The sequence below is a fragment of the Glycine soja genome, chromosome 6, assembly GCF_004193775.1.
Source record: "Glycine soja cultivar W05 chromosome 6, ASM419377v2, whole genome shotgun sequence".
Lineage (NCBI taxonomy): Eukaryota > Viridiplantae > Streptophyta > Magnoliopsida > Fabales > Fabaceae > Glycine > Glycine soja.
The window spans coordinates 2961406-2979063 of NC_041007.1; the positions used below are offsets into that span (position 1 = coordinate 2961406).

Consider the following 17658-nt stretch of genomic DNA (forward strand, 5'->3'; position numbering starts at 1 on the left):
TCCATTTGCATCCGCAGAAAAGTTTGGCTGTGGTCCCCTTCCTTTTCAAACAAAACAACAACCTAACATGACACATGAGAGAATCATAATCAGACTTCACTCTCTAGTGGTCCTCAAGCAATGCCATCTATATTATTATTAGGTCGATCATGATCATTGGAAAGTGACGGTCTTTACGTCATTTATTATTTCTAATTATAGAAAGAGAAAATAATTCAATTAAATATACTAGTATTGAAAACATTTTCTCAACAAGGATATCTATAATTATTCGTGAAATTCAATTGTGTCAAATTGGTTGATGAAAATAGCAAGAAAATAAATAGTTTTACATAGCCTTCTATTTTATACAACATTTTATCTTTCTAGTTATAAGCTATGTCATGTGTAGTAATACTTTTCCTTTCCGTGTAGGCTTGTATAATACTGTTATCTTAGGAATTAAGGATGAGTGATTTGATTTGTGTATGAAAATGGTGAGAATGAAGAAGCGTACGTGAAGCAAGCACTAGCGGCAGGGATTGTACATTGAAGGTTCGAACGGTGCGAAATGCGAAAAGAACCAATGAATCTGAAAAGCGGGCCCCACATCGAGCCACGTATGACATAAATCTTTCTTCTTCTTCGTCGTCGTCGTTGGTCTTCACCGCCAACAACCTCTCCTCCTCGTCCCTCCCCAATCGCAAAATTCAATCGCTTCTTCTTCAGCTTACACTACAGGATCGCCTCTTTCAAATCAATATTCATTCACAATTTATTAGAATATCCTTTTTCAATAATTCCGCGATCCACACTTCCCCAAAGTCCACGCCCTACGATTCTTTCTGAATTGAATTATTTATCCACGTTTTATTTTTTCTTAGATTGAGCGTTACGAAATCGAGATTGAATTTATGAGAGGGAATAGAAGAAGAATTATTAGGGAGGATGCAAGCGGTGGGTAGAATAATTAGTCAGGGCGTGGTCAGGTTTTCAGGGCCGTTTCATCCGTTTGGTGGCGCCGTTGATATTGTGGTGGTGGAACAGAAAGATGGTACTTTCAAGTCCTCTCCTTGGTACGTTCGATTCGGCAAATTCCAAGGGGTTTTGAAGGCAAGGGAAAAGGTTGTTGATATCTGTGTCAATGGGGTTCAAGCTGACTTCCAAATGCATCTTGATCATACAGGGGAAGCCTTTTTTCTCAGGGAAATCGATGCACAAGGACAAGAAGAAGAAGATGCTATTTTGATGTTTCCGTCTTCTTCCGCTGATGATGAGGCAGATGATCACTCTCGCTCTCACTCTCTCAGGTCCAAGAGTTTGAATTATGATGCTGCAGCTGCTGCTGAGGTTGTGGGAAGGACTACTAGTTCTCGCCGCTCCCGGATACTTGGCCTTGTCTTTGGGAGAAGGTCTTTGAAGAGGGAAGATGGTGGGGCTGTTGGTGATGGTGATGGAACTGAGAACAGGGTTGGTTCCTTGGAGCGGGCCCAGATTGCGGCTAACTTGTTAGACATCAAGTGGTCCACCAATCTCTCCGCGGAACAAGGGCAAGATGCTCTTGCTAACCCGTCTGGGGATGGTGAGGTGGTTGTGGAGAATGGTGAATTGAATGAGGAATCTTGTTTTGATGGTGAGTGTGACTTGAATGGGAAGGAAGTCATGTATGATACTGCAGGGTCTGATGTGCAAGTTGCATGTGTGGAGATGGAGGTTGAGGCATGCGTAGAAAAGGGATTGAATGGAGAAGAGCTTTCTATTGATGCGCCGGGTAAAAATAGTAATGAAACATCATCAGAGACTTCCAAGTTGGGCGTGGATTGTTCTAGTGAACAAGCTCACGGGGAAGTTAATGTCCATGTCCACGATGATGAAGTCTTGCATGGTTCTGCAACTGTACTGCTAGCTGAGGTAAATTAACAAATTCATGGACAAGTAGCCTTCACCAAGTAGCCTTCACCTATGGTTTTGGCTTGAGGAATTGGAGAGAACTAAATACTAGTAACTAAGCAAATAATGTTCTCCAATCAAAACTGGCTATATAATATATATAAAACCGGTTGCCAAGATGCCAATTTTGTTTACTGAGATGAAATTGATGGCTGCATTGAAGGTCAGCAGCAGTGGCCGGGATAAAATATCATACGGCCAATTTTGATTGGTGAATGACAGCACTAGTATTTATGGTACTATATTTAAGTTTTGTCCAATAAGAAATGATACTAGATTCTTTGCATGGAACTTTTTACATGTCAACTGGAATAGTTAAAGAATCATTCTCAATCCCTAAAATACTTCTACTAATCCAGTAACCCACTACTAACTATATGAAGAAAGTATTCAAACTTTTTATGTTCTTAAGGTATTAAATGCATTTACCTTTTTCATTTAATACTTTCTTACAAAGTATTAGGAGGTTCTCGTATGAGGGTATACCACTATAGCATTGCTCATAATTAAATCAAGAAAACATTTACTTTGTTTCGGTTGGCACTAACACCCTAAAGTTATCCTTTAGGATACAGAAGCTGAGGAAGTTATTGAGAATGCTGCTCTTGAGTTTTATTCTCGGGTTCAGCAAACAGCTAGTTCAGATTCTGATGATGTTAGGTACAATGAGGTGGTTGTTGAAGAGCAACCAACATCTCCAAAACCTCAAACTGTCAAAATGGGCCTAGGACATTATTCAAATGAGAAAAAAGTTGAGCCAAATTGTGTTATCAAAAATGTCTCTAGCACACTATCATCTCCAAGTAAAGCATCAAGGAGATCATCATCACCAAGTTCAGAGGACGAAAATTTCCTTTTTAGTGACCTTGACAAAAGTGTAATCAATGATCGATTCGAGAGATCATTCTCCCCTGAACATGTAGATAAAGAAGATCATGTTTCTTATGGGAATGACACTGAAAAGTTAACAGCAATATCCAATCCCATAGTCATTCCCAGAACCATAGCTGCGGTGGAGGAAGTTGTGCAGCTTTCGGGATCCTTGCCAAATATTTCTTCTGGTAGTGACATCATGGTCGAATACGATGTTCATTATCCTTTGAGTCAATCACTGGACTCAAATTCCACATCCTTGCCATGGGCATTTCCTGGAAAAGATGACTTGGAATGTCTAAAATCAGATGAAGACAAAAGAAACCAGTTACCACATGAGGAGCAAGGTGCTAAGGATTACAATGATTCTGGGGAATTCAAAGGTACTGTTCTGAAGCTTCCCCTTGCCAAGAGAACTTATATAAGTTGTCTTTCTACTGAATTGAAAACAATCCATGTCTTTAGATAATATTTCATCTCTTCTAGTAGTGTACTGAATATACTGTTTTTATGGAATGATAATTGTTATACATTTTATAGCAACAAGTTGTAAATTTCACTGAAGATTCAGAAGCGACTTTCTATTTTGAACAATAATTTAGTTTGAGTAAACTTGTGTATTTTGCCAGATCAAAATGAAGGGTTTTGTCATTGTTGTAGCTTTGAAAAAGGCTTCTCAAACATTAAGCTGTAGCCTGTAGGTAGTTACTATACTAATTTATCATTTATGCAAACAACAGTCACTGTAAACACTTGTTGTGTGAAGGGATGGGAGCTGACTGTAATTCAAAAGCATTCAATGCTGAATATCTGGTTGGTAAATAAATACTTCTTTGCATCTTGGGGGATAATAGGCTTGTTATTAAGATTGGTTATCATTATTTTCTATGGGATTTAGGCATGGTGTCTTTTGAAAGTCCATATATATTTAAACTGAAAGGCATGATACCAGCTGACCAAGTTGAGAAAAATCATACAGGAGATCCATCAACACACAACCCTTCCCCTGGTGGAAGTTGGAGAATTTGGCCTTTCTCCTTGAGGAGAGCAGGATCTAGCAAGTCTATGTTGCCGCCTTCTCCAAGTAATGCCAACAACGCTACTTTTGTTAATTCTCCAGAGAATACGACTAGTACTGATATGAACAAAAATGAGCTCAAACCCAATTTAATGAAAAAGAAGGTTAAGGAAATGACTCCAACCTCTGAACAGCTAGCCTCATTGAATCTGAAGGATGGGATGAATACTGTAACCTTCACCTTCTCTACAGCTGTGCTGGGGAAGCAGCAGGTAAATAATCATGAGTTTCTATAGTTTTATTTTAAGAACATGAAGTTTACTTCTCGTTTCCTTTTATGTACATTTCTTCTATTGAAAACTCTCTTCTACCTTTATTTCTTATTTTTTATGTTTGACTAACAGGTTGACTGTCGAATCTATTTGTGGAAATGGAACACTCGTATAGTGATCTCAGATGTGGATGGTACAATTACAAGGTGAGGATACATCTTTTTGAAAATGAAGCTGTTTTTAAAATAGATAATGCACTCAGACAACACTGGTGAATATTCATTCTTTTAAAGGTTGTTTTTCTTTGTCATTTTCTTTGTTAATTTGATGTTACCTACCAAATAAAGATAATTGGTATCTACCTAAAAATATGCTCCTCTGCAAGCTCATTTAAATCTTAGAGCTGGCTGACTTCTTTTTCTTTTTTTTTTTCCAATCAAATATGTCTTGCCTCTATCAAGTGAAAGGATATCCACAATTTGCTGTATTCCTCCATGAGCTTACCAATCCATGCTTTTCAGACCTAGGAGTAACATATCACACCAAATTTCTTTAAATATATGTCAGGATAAAATATATTCTGCTATGTATCAGTAAACTTCTACTATGTGATGTTAATATGGTGGTGATTGGCAAACAATTAGATTCTCTATGGATCTTGTTTCTTTTGAGTACCAAGTGTTTCTTTTCCCTATCCTGTTATCACTTGAAAAAAAACTAGGTATGGACTTTCCAACCTTTTTTTCAGTTTTTAGTGCTAACAGGATTCCAACATCATAGTTCATCTGCCTGTTCAGCATGTTCAGTTGTTTGCTCCTAAAACATCATATGAATTTTATTTCGTGCTTTTTCCTCTATCATTTAGTTGCCTTTTTGTTTTACTTCCCGTCATACGCTTTTTAGAATTAGTATGTTCTTGCTAAAATATCTAATGAAAGCACAATACAAACAAAAATCTATCAACTTATCAAGCTTGGATTATAAATCCAATAATTTAGTATCATTATGGGGTACTTGTGGTAGATTGCACTTGGAACAATTATGAAGTAATGCGGGGCATATTTTCTGGAGTTTCTCTTCATGTTTGCTTCTTGTTGGTTGAATCTGCATACATAGATTTGTTTACTTGTGCTTAGACTCATTCTCTTATAAACTGAGCTTTTAACTTCAAAATTTGTTTAAGGGAAATTAGACATGTGAAATTTTTTAATGGTTTTAAAATACTTGGGTTTGATTTCTAATGAAGAAAAACTCTATGGGGCAGTTCTTTGATGTGTACTGAAATTTGATGGAAGAAATTTGACCATAATTTATGAACTACTTATTGGAGTTTTACATACCTGTAGAAGGAAAATGTCATTCACTTTGGGTTTATCCGATAATTGAGCTAGACAACCTAGGTTGGCCAGTTGCCAATCAACAACCCCGATTGTATGTAAAATATTTAAGTAGATAAAGATCCTTGTTTGGTCTGCACTAGTCAATACTCTTGATTATTGTAAAGTTGGCAGGTATAATTAGTTTCATAATTACCATTAGACATTTAAAGTTGAATTGACTGACGATTTATGGTACTATTTCTATGAGAAAATTTACAAGTTGTAGCAATATCTTGGCCAATTTTGAGTTGATAAGGTAAAGTTAACATATTTAAGTGATTTTTTTTTTGTTGGAATGCCAAAATACATTATGAGTAGTACATAAGAAAGTAAGACAAGATGGACAACACAACAGAAAATAAAATTGTAGAAATTGTTTGAATTTGAATACCCTTTCCTTCTTCCTGCAAGGACTTTTAACATCCTGATAAGCTTTTGCCTAATAGAGTCCATGTCTTTTGCTTCTCTTCTGTTATTTTCAAAAGATCTAACTCTAGTATGAAATTGTAATTTCTTTTTCTTGTTTCATTTCTTACAGGTCAGATGTTCTTGGTCAGTTCATGCCTTTGGTTGGTATTGACTGGTCACAGACAGGTGTTGCACATTTATTCTCCGCAATCAAGGTTTGCTTATCTTGTCCTTGAGTTTAGATGTTTTGAGACTGCTACAATATGATGATGTGGTTAAATCCTCTGCATACACTGATCATACACCATTGTTTTATCTGTTAAAGGCACTAAATTGTTTATATTCTAATATGATTAATTTTTTAGGAGTTTTATGATGGAAACTGTACCTATGTCCTGCCCATAACAACCATCCTTTGATCTGTTTTCACCCGTGTGGTGTCTCTCATGATCTTTTCCATTGTCAATCTCACGTTTACAGGAAAATGGTTACCAACTGCTTTTTCTCAGTGCTCGTTCAATTTCTCAGGCCTATATTACACGGCAATTCTTAGTTAACCTTAAACAGGTGATGTATAAATTTAGCAATAAGTTTCCAATCCATATGGACAAAAATATAAAAGGAAAGAAAGCCATTTGCATTTTCATTTTGTATATTGCAGGATGGAAAAGTTTTACCAGATGGTCCTGTTGTTATTTCCCCTGATGGACTTTTTCCCTCTCTATATCGAGAAGGTAACAACTCTGCTTGTCTTTGTTTTCTGCTGCTTCTTATTGTTCCCTTTCTTCCAAGTTGTACAACTTTTTTTGTTTTTCCTTCTTTTTTTATCCAGGGGGGTTAGGCACCACTTTTATCTAAAGCAATTGTTAAAAACTTTCTTTATTAGATGAATGAATGCAGATTGTCTTTGTTGATACTTGAACTTGGATTTCACAGACAGAACAAGAAAAGGGAACTTGGTTATTAAAAAGCTGTTTTTGAACGATCTAACACTTCACTGTGTCTGTCTTCAGTTATTCCCCCCCCCAAACAAAAAAAACAGTACTGAACTACTGATTACACCTAACTGAAACAAATCCTACTTGAATAATTAAAAAAAAATTCCTTTTTTCATGTCTTCTTGAAGAATGAGAAGTTCTTTGATGAAATTCAAGTATTTTAGCTAAAGCAGTCTGCAAAGCCTGCAACGAAAATCTGGAGTCTGTACTTTTGCGCCCTGTTTTACCTTAAGTGACAGATAGCTTTTGTACAAGAGAAAGTGATACATGGACACCCCCTAATTTTAAACACCTCACCAACACCTTTCATTTATCTCTCTCTCTTCCTATGACATCATAAATCCTATCATACAAATAGTTTTTCTCCTTTTTTCTCTCTCTCACTAGGTGTTAGATACCAATGTGGGCATCAAACATTTTCCTTTGTATAACAGGGTTTGGAAGGCTATAGTATTGTGCTAGGAACCTCTAAGAATAGTATAAATGGGCAAAATTGAATAAAATAAAAGCATTCAACTTTTATTCCCTTATATCACATGAAGACACAAGCTGTGTGGGCTATGTTTGTTAAAAGGATTAAAAGTGACTAAGTTTTGGATTTCTTTTATGGCATGATTTCTATTTTATTTTTTTTTGTATTCTAGTTCGTATAAGACACCACCATGTGGAGCTGTGGCCAATATATGTAGGATTCTTGTATGATTTTTTGAAGTTTTCTTATGACTCATTGACCACTTAATTTTGATGTATGTATACAAGAATGTGAGGATTCATCAAATTTTAATTTAAGTCTTTGTATGAAATGCCCTAGTCTTGCATTTATAATATTTTTGGACTAAAACATTTTTTTTTCTCATCTATTTCCAGTTATTAGGAGGGTTCCTCATGAATTCAAAATTGCATGCTTAGAGGTTAGTTTCCCGCTGCTACATATTATAATGAGCATATTACAGTCATAATGTTATTAAAGTCAATTTGAATTTTTATGTCATCAGGACATCAAGGCACTTTTTCCTTCTGATAGCAGTCCATTCTATGCTGGTTTTGGTAATAGGGATACTGATGAAATCAGCTACCTTAAGGTTGGAATTCCCCTAGGAAAAATCTTCATTATTAATCCCAGGGTAAATAAATCCTTTTTTTAAAAAGTAAAAATTTCCTTGGTGCTAGAAGTTCCTAAAATGTTTGAAGTTCGTCAAACCTTTCTTATTTTTTAAGTTCGCAGGGAGAGGTGGTTGTAAACCGTCGTGTTGACACAAAATCATATACTTCTCTGCATGCTCTCGTGAATGGAATGTTCCCCCCTACTAGCTCTTCTGAGCAGGTTTAATCTTGAAGAATCTTTATTTTTATTCTCTTTCTCATAATTTCAGTCTTGGGGATTGTGTTCCACAAATTTTATTGCAGTCTTCCTAGAATTTAAAATTCAAAGTAAAGCATGTTGAGTGTGAGAGCTGGGGTGGATCTTTTTATATTTGTCTGCTGTGTGATTTATCCTGGTTACGTTATTATGCTTTTAAACTTTAGTGCAAATTTCATTCTATTAAGGAATTTTTTTGTAATCTTGGTTACTTTTGGCCGTTTTCTTGCTTAACCTTGTTTGCAGGAGGACTTTAACTCATGGAATTTCTGGAAACTACCCCCTCCTGCCATGGATATTTGAAAGGGTCCCATGAATTTTTGGGCTCAATTATGCGGTATGGATGGGCGCAGGCTGTCCTGCTTCAAAAATTTTATGGGTAAATTTATCAGCTCTACATAATCTATCCAGACTCCAGGATTTAGTTTTAGTAATTAGATACTTGATCTATTTTGCATAGGTTTTTAACTCAAGTGTTTCCTTTAATTTAATCAGAAACTTTGTAGGTAAATATCTTTACAATTTTCTAGTATATGTTCAATATTTCTCCTGGAACTGAAGTATTGAAGATATTAATTTAATATAATTAATTTTATTGTATGTTATGGTGGTGTACGTTTGTCACCACTTCGTTTGTGCAATTGTTCATGCTACTTCATTTTGTCGTTTTTGCTAATACAGGTTATATGTATCTGAGCCCAATGAGAACCACCTGATTCTGTTGATGACATGCACTGTGAATTGATTAATCGGAATGCATAGCAATTTGAAAATTTGGTGGATGGGATTCGTATGAAAGAGCAAGATGGAACTTCTTCCCTGTTTGACGCTGCGAGATCAAATCCATTTTTGTCGTTGGTTAGTTTTAATGTTAACCCGTGACCACCAAAGTCATGAAATCACACACACATTTGATATCATTTCTTGATTATAGATAGATTAGTACACAGCGAAGTCCTTTTCATTTGATTGCAAACTTGTATATGTATGTAATTATGTACTTGAGTGATGCCTCTTCAGTTTTATTATTCTACCATATAGAAAAGCTTATACTTGTTTTCATTCGTTCTTATTTTACAATAATTATAAATGAACACCTTAATCACATAAACACCTATTTAACATCTCTTATTTCTCTTTCTTTCTCATGTCACATCATCACTTCTATCTCTTGTTTTTTTTCCTCTCATGTAGACTGGTATTGAATGTTCACCCAACATTATTCCTTATTTTTATGTGTTTCTGTCTTCTACATGCGTAAGTTTTATGACTTCAGTGCAATGTCCATTATCAAAAAAATTTCATACAGTGAAACATACTGAGTTTATTTAAATTTATTTCTTTAAAAATATATTTTTTAATAAAATAAATATATTTTTTTTATTTTTTAGTGTGTTTGTTTAAATTATTTCTACTTATAATAACTTGTTTTATGTTTATTTTGATAAACAAATTCTATTTGCTTATTAAAAAAATGCTTTTTTAAAATAATTTGTATGTCATATCTATACTCTTTTTTTTTCTTGTGTCTCTCAAGGTTTCAACAAGCGCAGCGTGCTCATGCATCTTTATCCAAGAAATAAAGGTCTGTTTGTTTAAATTTATTTATTAAAAAGTATTTTTATTAAATAAATTAAGTTTTGTATTTTTTTGATGTGTTTGTTTAAATTGTTTTATCATAAAAATATTTTTTTAAGAAGCAAATTCCGAGTGGGTTTGTTTAAACTTTAAAATAAGTATTTTTATAAAAATATATTTTTAAGAGATAAACAGAATTTTTTTTCTTAAAAAAGTAAAAAAAAAATTGCTTATTTTAAATTAAAAACAATTTAGACAAACATGTCAGAAAATTATAATACTATTTTTTAAAAAAAGCACTCATTTTAAAAAATAAACTTAAACAAACTAACTCATATATATATATATATATATATATATATATATATATATATATATATATATATATATATATATATATATATATATATATATATATATATGCATATGCATGCGCACTCTTATAAAAATGTTTTTTATAATTATTTTTAAAAATTTAAACAAAAGGATAGTGAAAAAAGCAAACACAGTCATTTATTTTTTGGTGAAAAAAATGGTAAATATCTTAAGCAAATTTACCAATCACAACTACTCGACTATTCTTTGAATGTTAGGAGATCTAGTTAAAGAGAATTGCCTATTAAGTGAATGGTGTTAAGGAGAATCAAACTCACGTTCACAATGAAAATGAAAGTTAACTCTGAAATTTTAGTCCATTATAACAATTGGTAGTATATGTATTTATATTACTAGAAAGTTTATCGGTACATCTGAGCTCATTTGACCTTTATCGAAGAAAAAATAATTATAAATTTTTCTCCTAATTATTAGATAAAGAAACTATTAAATGTTTTAAACCCATTTTTTTTTCATCTATTTCTTTCTACAACGATAAAAAAAAAAAAAAAAAGAGCAGTGAAGAATTTTAAGGTATTTAATGTAGGCTTCAATCTTCAATTTTATGAAAAGTTTTCATCTTTGAAACATATACAAAGTGTTCTATTCCAGAATAATACTTTTTTCTGAACACAAATATAAGAAATAAAATTTAATTTATTTTAATTTAAAAAAGTTAATTAATGTTATTTAACTTTAATAATCTCATTTAAAAATATTTTTACTAAATTATTATTTATTTAAATTTGATATCAAGAATAAAAAAAGAATTATTGAAATTATTTACTCAATTAATTAACATGAATTTTGTTTTCTTTATATTTGAGCTCGAAGGGAATACTTATTTCATAATTTTGAGTCATTATTCTTAAAAATAAAATATTATATTTTATGTTAATATATATATATATATATCTTTTTTTTATTTTGTGACATGTCTTTTACAAAACTTTATATTAAATTAAATTAACATTTTTTATTAATTATTCAATTAAAAGAAATTCTTACTTTAACAAATTTTAGTCAATACTTCAAAATTTTCAATTAACAATACATATAATGAAGTATCTATAAATTACTATAAAAATAATATTTAATTATTTAAAATATTTTCATAGGTTCATTTGGATTCTGATACGAGAGAATACAAAACTGAAAGAAAAATTAGGGGAAAATAATTTCTGAATATTATTCACTTCTCCAAATCTGAGTTAATCTCTAACTGCTTCAACTAACTAACTTTGTTTTCTTATCTATAGCATTCTTTTGATATTGCGATTTTCTAATTATTTTCCTCTTGGTGCCCTTATATATACTACATGTACCTCTATTTTACTATTGGGCGCCAATCATCCAATTAAAAATTATTCTTTATTACAGTTTCTATTACGTTGGGTACTTATACAAGTATACAACATTTTTTTAAAGTCTTGTATCAATTGTATGTTAAACTACACCCAAATTACCATTTTGTTTGTATTTGGGTATAGTTGTATGTATTATATTTTTGTCCTTTAAATGTAATTAATTGTCATTAATTAGCACAAAAATTAAAATGTTAGTAAGTTTAATTTTCAATTAAATAATCATTTCATTTTATCACTTTCTCATAATAAAAATAGAGTAAAGTATCAAATTAGTCATTCACTTTTGAAGGTGCTGTCAATTTGGTCCCTGAGATTTAAAAAATATCAAAATGATTCTCGACTTTAGATTTCGTTTGCCACGTTAGTCTCTGTCGTTAATAGTCTCTTAACACCGTTACTAAATGTATGATGTGGCTGTCTAGGAATGTCAATTACGTTGTCTAACTATAGCAATTACAGTCTACTGCATCTGGCTGTCTAGGAACAAACTGATTTTTTGAATATTATCAATTTTCTGTAATAGAGGTTATTAGCAAAATTAAGTTTTTTATGTATAGACAAGCGCACCTGTTGCATTTGTTTTAGTATCTTGATATAGGTCTTCTTGTATTAGGGAGACTTTTGATTTTCTTTAACTGCGGGGTATGTCCCATTTATTATTGTATCATTTTGGATTTAATATAATTTACATTTTTCCCAAAAAAAATGTATGATGTGACACATTAAGTGCCACCTGAACGCATACGTGGAATTTCCACATCACTTTCTTCTACTTGTCACGTAAAGAGAGACTAAATTGACATTAAAGGGACTACAATGACATTAATTTAGGTGATTGTCTTTTTCTCCAACACATAAATATGATTGTTTCTGTCAAGGCCAACAAGTGAAAAAAGTTGTCCACCAAAATACCCCTTCAAAAAAAAGTCATCAAGTCCAATAAATGGCCTACAGCTAGTAACAAAGTCTTTCTTTCATGCATCAAGGCAAACATATAATCTATAGAACTATGGTGGCTCTTGTGATATAGGAATAGTGCCTATTTTCAAAGCCTCTTAAACCAAAATCTCAAACCTTTCACTCTCAAAAACTACTTCAACGATTTAAACGCAAACAATAATACGTTTGAATGATATAGTGTTAGTTCAACTACGCTGCTTCAACACGAGAAGACCAAGTGCAGTGAAAAACAAAACCCTTACCTCTATTGGAAAGCACCGATTGTGTCAATCAACACTGGAGGGTAACGATGATCGACGTGGAACACATAAAAGCACTAATTGCGTCAATGAACAGTGAAGGGTGGCGAAAAACGGCAATCACCACCACTGGGAGAGCAATGATCGACGTAAACCTAGCAACGCTATCCTTCAACCATAGGAGGGAGAAAATGATGAGAGGGAATTCATCACGTTTTCAATTAGACTGAAAACTATTAGAGATCAATTTGACACTATATACAAAAATTGACTTTTCATTTTCCAATATAACATTTAAATTATATCATATTAGTCTCTATAACGTGACATTGCTTATTTCCCAATTACACTTGACACGTGTGCGTCCAAGTGATACTTAACGTGTCATATCACATTTACTAACGGTGTTAGAAGACTACTAAGGATAGTTACTAACGTGACAAACAGAATGTAAAGTCGATGATTATTTTGATATTTTTTAAATTTCAGGGACTAAATTGACGGCAACTCCAAGAATGAGAGACTAATTTAGTACTAAATATGGAAACATAAGAACAAAGTTAAAAAGGAAAATTGTTAATCTGCATATAGTATGGAGAAGAATCACCCTTTAAGAGTACGTACAGTTTTTAGGAAAATGTTTTCATACTAATCAGCGTTTCGAATTCCCTTAAAAAAAAGGGAAGAATTGAATTCAGTGAAGAACAAGCGGAAAAACTAAACTAGCGTGCGATTCTGACATTGAAATACTTGTCTGCAAAGTGGGCAAGGTTTCTGAATTCGTTATCATCAATGAAACCGTCACGGTTGGCGTCTGCGGACTTGAAGGCTCGGCCACTACTACATGAGGCCAAGAACCCTCCGGTGAGGCGCACGGCGCGGCGCAGTTCGGCTTTGCTGATTCTTCCATCTCCGTTTGTGTCAAATGCTGTCATCAGCCACCGCTTAAACTGCTCCACCGTCATCACACGCTTCCCATCACTCCACACATTACGCTCCATGAACGCCATAATATTAATTAATATCAATGTGCTCTTTCACTGTGAAACTACGTATTTGTGTTATGTCTAGCTCTTGATCACCTTCCAAGCTTGCCTTCTGTATTTATATTGCCACTTTTGTTTTCCTATGTTGTTAATTCATGCACCTATGTTTATCATTAATAATTACGAAGATATATATTTATTAATTTGCATCCTTTGTGGGAGAATAAGAATCATATCCCTTTGGTATTTTGCTGGTTGGAACTGCATGCTGCTTAACAGGATCTATGTATAATATATAGGGGCGGCACAATGTATAAAATTGTCCCTTTTGCTATGTACGTGGTATATATACAGATAACCCTTTAGCCTTACTTCAATTATGGTTGCTTATGTTGTGCTTTTAGCCTTTCTCTTCTATTTTTTTTTATTTGGTGTATATATATATAAATAGTTATGTGTTTTATTCTCTTTGCAAGTTGGTATGTATAGAAAAATATAAACATAAAGTTATCCGTCCTCACCCTTCATATGTAGATCAACATTCTAGAATATTGTAAGCGTATATGATCCTCTTCATCTAGATAGATACGTGTTGACTTTTTATAATGATAGATTCAAAGACAATCTTAAATCGACGTAAAAAATATAAAATAATTATTTTTGAAAGATTTTTTTTAGTAGTGGTGGAGAAAAAAAAAAGAGCATGCATTTGAAATATTAAATCGGAAGCTTTAAATTAAACGTGCATTAATAATTTATGGTTTATGGGTCTGCCAACTGCCATGTTAAAGGCAAACTAGTTCTTTGAACAAATACTAAAATAATACTAGCAAGAATGTATTTTGTTTTATTAGATTATAGACACCAGGGAAGAACGATAAGGAATTGTGAACCTGTCCATATATAAATCATACATGGCAAAACTAATTTGTCATCAATGAAGCATGAACATTTAATTTGTATTAAACAATTATTAAACGTTCTCGTTATTTTTAAACTCTTCGGTTAAATAATCAATAATCTATACTCTTGTAAATTAGAAAGGAAAATAACACATGATATTCGATAAAAATTAGTCAATGTTTTCCATGAAGATTATTTTTAACAATACTATAGTCAGAAAAAAAATGAAAAATATTTTTCATTGGTGAACACCTAAAGTGAACACCTAAAGTGACATCTAAATAACATTGGTGAAGATAAATGGAAGACAAGGGAAGGTATGATAGGTAATATAGGGATATAAGAAGAGAAATACAATACATGTAAATGAAATGTTTGATGCATGGGTGTTCATATATCATCACTAGTTCATATCCGTCGAGTTGTCATAGTGATCAGATACTTTGCACTCACACGTTATGGAAACAATTTATATAGCAAAAAATCTTGAATTTGATTCTCATTGTGTGTGAAAACTTTTTAAACCAAGATCTAATACAATTATTTTATGATTAAAGAGGATCTTTCTCGAATTTTTTCTTGTCTAATTTTACTCTTTCAATTTCAATCGTTGAATTAAAAATTATTTATCGAATGACTTCTAATACATATTGGCCACTGGTACTCTAATTGTCATTGTATTATATTTGATTGTTTTTTTTTCTAGAGTCCAAGAAATATTCTTTGTTGGAATCGATTAAACTTAATATTAATGATTAAACTGAATCAACTGCACATCAATCCATCCACACACTTAGTGGGTGTACTAGTATTTGGGCGTTAAAAAATCGTAATTCTATTTATTATATTTGTGTCCTTTCAATGTAATTATTACCTTCTCATTTCATGAATCACACGGTGGATGCTTATCCAAAAAAAAATTAATCACAGGGTGGATGCATAGTGAACCAAAAACCTTCTCTTTTGATTGATACAAACAAATATAAAGTTATAAGGACAAAGTTAAAAGAAACTCCTTAAAAAAAAATGGATCGGATGAGAAGAAGTGAATTGAGTGCAGGAGAGAAGAAAGTGAAAAAGTTAGCGTGTGATCTTGACATTGAAATGCTTGTCTGCAAACTGAGCAAGGTTTCTGAATTCGTTTTCATCAATGAAACCATCTTGGTTGGCGTCTGCGGACCTGAAAGCCAGGCCACTATTCCATGAAGCAAAGAGCCCTCCGGTGAGGCGCACGGCACGTCGAAGTTCGGATTTGCTAATTCTTCCATCTCCGTTAGCGTCGAATGCTGTCATCAGCCACCGCCTAAACTGCTCCACAGTCATCACACGCTTCCCATCACTCGACACATTACGCTCTATGAATGCCATGTTAGCAACTCCTATTCAAATTCAACCCCTCTCTAGTCTCTAAGTATTTGTGTTATGTCTAGCTTAGCTTCTTATCACCTTCCAAACTTGGGTTCTGTATTTATATTGCCACATTTGTCTTCGTATTTTGTTAATGCTCTCATGTTTATTATTAATTACGTACGGAGAAACATGCAGTATATTCAATATATTAATTTGCATCCTTTGTGCAAGAATAAGAATCGTATCCCTTGCTATATTTTGCTGGTTGGTTGGTTCTCCTAGCTTCTTAATTAATAGGATGGATCTATACGAACTAAATTTTTAAATATATGTATGAAATTGTCTCTTCTTTTGCTATATACCATGTACGTAAGTTGTATATATAAGAGATATTATCGAGTCGTTTGGAATCATCATGATTCTCACTAATCTTTACTTAACATATAAGTAAATGTTTTAAGTTTTTATTTTGTAAATTATAAAATTTAAGGTTCCAAACTATATATCTAATAATTTCTCAAATGTATAGATGGAAAAATTTTGATGAACAACAAACACTTTTGTTTTTATATGACATGATACGATAAGTATTTAATATAAAGACGTTGTTTATATATCATTATTCTATAGGGTAACCCTCCCACTAGTGGGTGGTAACAATATGGTGATTTGGATTGGTTCTTATTTCAATTAAACAATATGGTGGCTGTTGTGCTTTTAGCCATTCTTTTTCTTTTTTTATATAATCTTAATTATGATTGATGTGTTTATTCTTTTGCAAGCTGGTATTATTAACAGAAAGTATAAGCATAAAGTTATACGTGTTCCTTCCTGTAGATCAAGGCTGTAAATGGCCCTCTCCATTAGGCATTATGTAGTTGGAAAAGAAGAGCATTTGAAATTAATTAAGGCGAAAAAACTATATAAATTAAGCAAGCAAGTTATTTATACAAATACTGAAATAATATTGGCAAGAGAAGACTATACAAGATAAAGATTGCATTTTTGTTCGCAATAGATTATAGTAGGACCTTCCATATACCATGCATGCACGGCAAAACTAATTTATCTTTCATGTCTCAACAAACATGCATTAAACGTTTTTATTATGATGTAATATTGTTTTGAAAATCCAACCGGATCAATTAATTCAACGAAAAAAAAAAAACTGGTTACGTGTCTGATCCAATACTTCCCCAAAACTAATACATCTTTACATAAGCCATTTAATAGGTAAACTTGAAAGATTGATCAATTTTTCTTAAAACTATTTTTTTATAAAAAAGAAAACCTTTAAAATGATATCATTTTGGTTTTAAAAAAAAAATATTATAATTTATGATACTTTAAGTAAAGTTTAATTTTTATTATTAATAATTTATACATATTATGTTATCTTTTATTTAATATTATTAGGATATTATATTAAAATATCAAATAAATATTTTTAAATATATTTTAAGCCAATATTTTTACGGGTTTAATGACCAGTCGAGTTGCAAGAACATTATTTATTTGTTCACCTCATCGTATCAATAATGCCTTTGGTTCTATTCAAAAACTTGATAGAAAAATTTTAACTTAAAATTGAATATTAATTGATAAATTGTTGTATCCTCAGCTCCCCATATTCAAAGTTCAGAAATCCATAAGTTGTGTTTCA

The 17658-nt window shown here is 32.4% G+C and overlaps 1 protein-coding gene and 1 pseudogene across 7 annotated transcripts; one reads left to right on the top strand and one right to left on the bottom strand.

The window, feature by feature from the left end:
* The first annotated feature begins 366 nt into the window (after nt 1-366).
* LOC114414713 (phosphatidate phosphatase PAH2-like) lies at nt 367-9352 on the top strand. 7 transcript variants are annotated; one of them, XR_003667255.1, is made up of 12 exons: nt 368-1890; nt 2498-3185; nt 3782-4092; nt 4225-4298; nt 6010-6094; nt 6360-6446; nt 6541-6613; nt 7745-7788; nt 7873-7959; nt 8103-8201; nt 8484-8616; nt 8919-9352. XR_003667255.1 is itself a non-coding variant. In XM_028379087.1 (12 exons), exons 1-11 carry the CDS (start codon nt 928-930, stop codon nt 8538-8540), a joined length of 2610 nt encoding a protein of 869 aa, XP_028234888.1. In that variant the 5' UTR covers nt 369-927; the 3' UTR covers nt 8541-8574; nt 8919-9352. The 7 variants fall into 7 exon arrangements, 2 of the variants coding, with proteins under 2 accessions (XP_028234889.1, XP_028234888.1); XM_028379087.1 differs by having other exon boundaries at nt 369-1890; nt 7873-8001; nt 8484-8574; XR_003667254.1 differs by having other exon boundaries at nt 370-1890; nt 7873-8001.
* A 3964-nt stretch (nt 9353-13316) lies between these two features.
* Nucleotides 13317-16160, bottom strand: LOC114414016 (annotated as a pseudogene).
* Between the last annotated feature and the right edge of the window lie 1498 nt (nt 16161-17658).